This window comes from Etheostoma spectabile, chromosome 8 (genome assembly GCF_008692095.1).
Source record: "Etheostoma spectabile isolate EspeVRDwgs_2016 chromosome 8, UIUC_Espe_1.0, whole genome shotgun sequence".
In the NCBI taxonomy this organism is placed as follows: Eukaryota; Metazoa; Chordata; class Actinopteri; order Perciformes; family Percidae; genus Etheostoma; species Etheostoma spectabile.
This window is the reverse complement of record NC_045740.1, coordinates 5,691,853-5,694,182: the sequence shown is the minus strand read 5'-3', so window position 1 is coordinate 5,694,182 and position 2,330 is coordinate 5,691,853. Positions and strand designations below refer to the sequence as shown.

The 2,330-nt window shown below is 45.3% G+C and overlaps 1 protein-coding gene across 1 annotated transcript in view; it reads left to right on the top strand.

The window, feature by feature from the left end:
• Positions 1-648: 648 nt before the first annotated feature.
• The window catches only part of LOC116694226 (potassium/sodium hyperpolarization-activated cyclic nucleotide-gated channel 3), a 14,407-nt gene continuing 12,725 nt past the window's right edge, over positions 649-2,330 (top strand). The window contains exon 1 of the mRNA XM_032523821.1: positions 649-1,289. Coding sequence (XP_032379712.1) covers positions 649-1,289 — 641 coding nt within the window. The remainder of the gene's footprint in view (positions 1,290-2,330) is intronic.

Sequence of the window (2,330 nt, the reverse complement as noted above, 5' to 3'; positions counted from 1 at the left end):
TTCCCCACTGGGGATCAATAAACAGTATAAATTAAATTAAATTAAAATGATATCCTTGAATCATCCTTCCCCGCTGTTCTGACTGGGCGGGGTGAGCGCATGTGCCATCCTGGCTCCTATGGCAACCCGATATTAGCTCCATATTCACGTTATTAGAAAGCGGGATGGCTGATGGATCTGTGATGTCAGCGCTCTTTGAATACCGGTGCCAGCTGCGTGTCATCACCTTGGACTGACAGAGAGCTCAGATATTTTGAGGAGGTGGAGATCATGATTTGTCATTGAGAAGCTCAGCAGCAGCGTTCTCCCACTCCAGCACGTCCGACGCGCAGCATGATGCATCCTGATGCGCTCTCATCTGCACGCTGTGGAGTTACCTGGATTCACACGTAGGCCTATTTACAGGTTTACCGCTTTTACAAGACCGTCGGTTTGAAGTGGACAAGTATTGTTGACGCATCTCAATGTTTGAACCGGGGGAGAGAGGCACGTCCCAAGTGTCAAATAAGATAACCTACAACCTGTCCTGCGGATGCGCCGTCACTGTTTTGCCTCCAGTGGCACCCCAAGTGTAGGCTATGTGATTCATGATTCATCCCTCTATGTTCACAGGCTGTCCTTAGACCGCATCTCTTCTCCTTCTTCAAAATGGAAAAATTCCAGTCTTCCATGCGCAAACGGCTGTATAGCTTGCCGCAAAACATTGGGCAAAAATCCTTCGTGATGGACGAGGGAGACAACGGCGACAAGGACACCAAGAGGAAAAGTATTCGACTAAAACATTTGTCCTCTCCGTCTCCTGCAAGGAGCATTGAGGAGGCCAGGAGCGAAGACTTGGGAAGGGACGTTATTGTGAAGACCAACTTGAACGGGGACTGTCGCTTATTTAGGGGCAGCATCTCTTCCATCACCGGGCGGCATCCTCCCGGGTCAGATCCAGCGGAGCAGCGGCGCCTCATCCCCGAGGCTGATGTCAGCGAGAGTTACCCCGATGAGCACAGCCCCGGGGCCCAGCAGTGGGAATCGGCTGGTCTGACTGGCCCAGCTGAGCAAGAATCTATGTTTGACCAGTCAAGTTTTATCAAGTTGGAGGGCACCGAGCAAATCATTTCTGAGGACGACCGGCTGTACCAAGCCGGCTTCATGCACCGGCAGTTTGGGGCGATGCTCCAACCGGGAGTCAACAAGTTCTCTCTACGGATGTTGGGGAGTGAGAGGGCCGTGGAGCATGAGAGGGAACGAGTAAAGTCTGCTGGCTTCTGGATAATCCACCCGTACAGTGATTTTAGGTAATTTGTGTGCAGAAAACCTGTCTTTACCAATAAGAAGTTCATCACTCATCCTGTCAAACATGTTAAGCTTGTTTGGTCCATACATGTAGAAAAACTGAGATCAAAGAATAGCCTGCTTCTGATAAGACATGACATGCAATCAAACATGATAAGGTCGCTATGAACCTAATGCCATAGACATAAACTAGTCCCCTACACACCAAGATTGTTAGTATTTGATCATGGGGATAATACGATAACAACATGATAATCAGGAGTGTGAGCTTCTGCAGAATAAATGTATCATAAACTGAATGTCCCTCAGTAATCCAGACACACCTTAATAGATAAATGTCTTAATTTTGGAAAATGATCTTTTATCACTCAGACTGTATACTGGCCATTCTTACAGGAAAAACATTTGATGTATTGTAAAGGAGTTGCAATGCTAAATTATCTTGCATAATGACAGCCAAATTATATCATGTAGAATATAAATCCTTCTTTTGTTTGGCCAAGATGAGTGTGTGTATATGGATTCATTCACACCAGAATGGGTTATATGGTAATCTAACCAACTAATTATATCTATAAAATTAAGATAGAAGATAGTTTGTGCACCAAACTAATCCAATCTGTAATTCCCCAATTTACCAGCCATGTTGTGCCATGCATACATGCATGCTCTACATTTCATTGCATGCTGCATGCAAACCAGCATTCAGTTCATCACGGCCATTAAGGGATTTTAAGACATTTAACCTTGAAGCTCACTGTCATTATATTTGCACCGGCCAGTTGCATGCTGATGTGTGTCAGTTTTTTTCCACTCATCTGAATTACACTTTTTTTTTTTATTTAGCGAGGGCAGTGGATTACAGAGAGTGCAACAGGGGCTTGGAAATGGGGTAATCAAAATAGGGTAACATGACCATTCAAGATATTAGAAGCACACATCAGGGGAGATTATTACAGTACAATTAGTCTAATGGAGCAGAGATGGTATGGACAGGGAGGGGACACACCACAAAACACTGCGCACACACACACACACACACA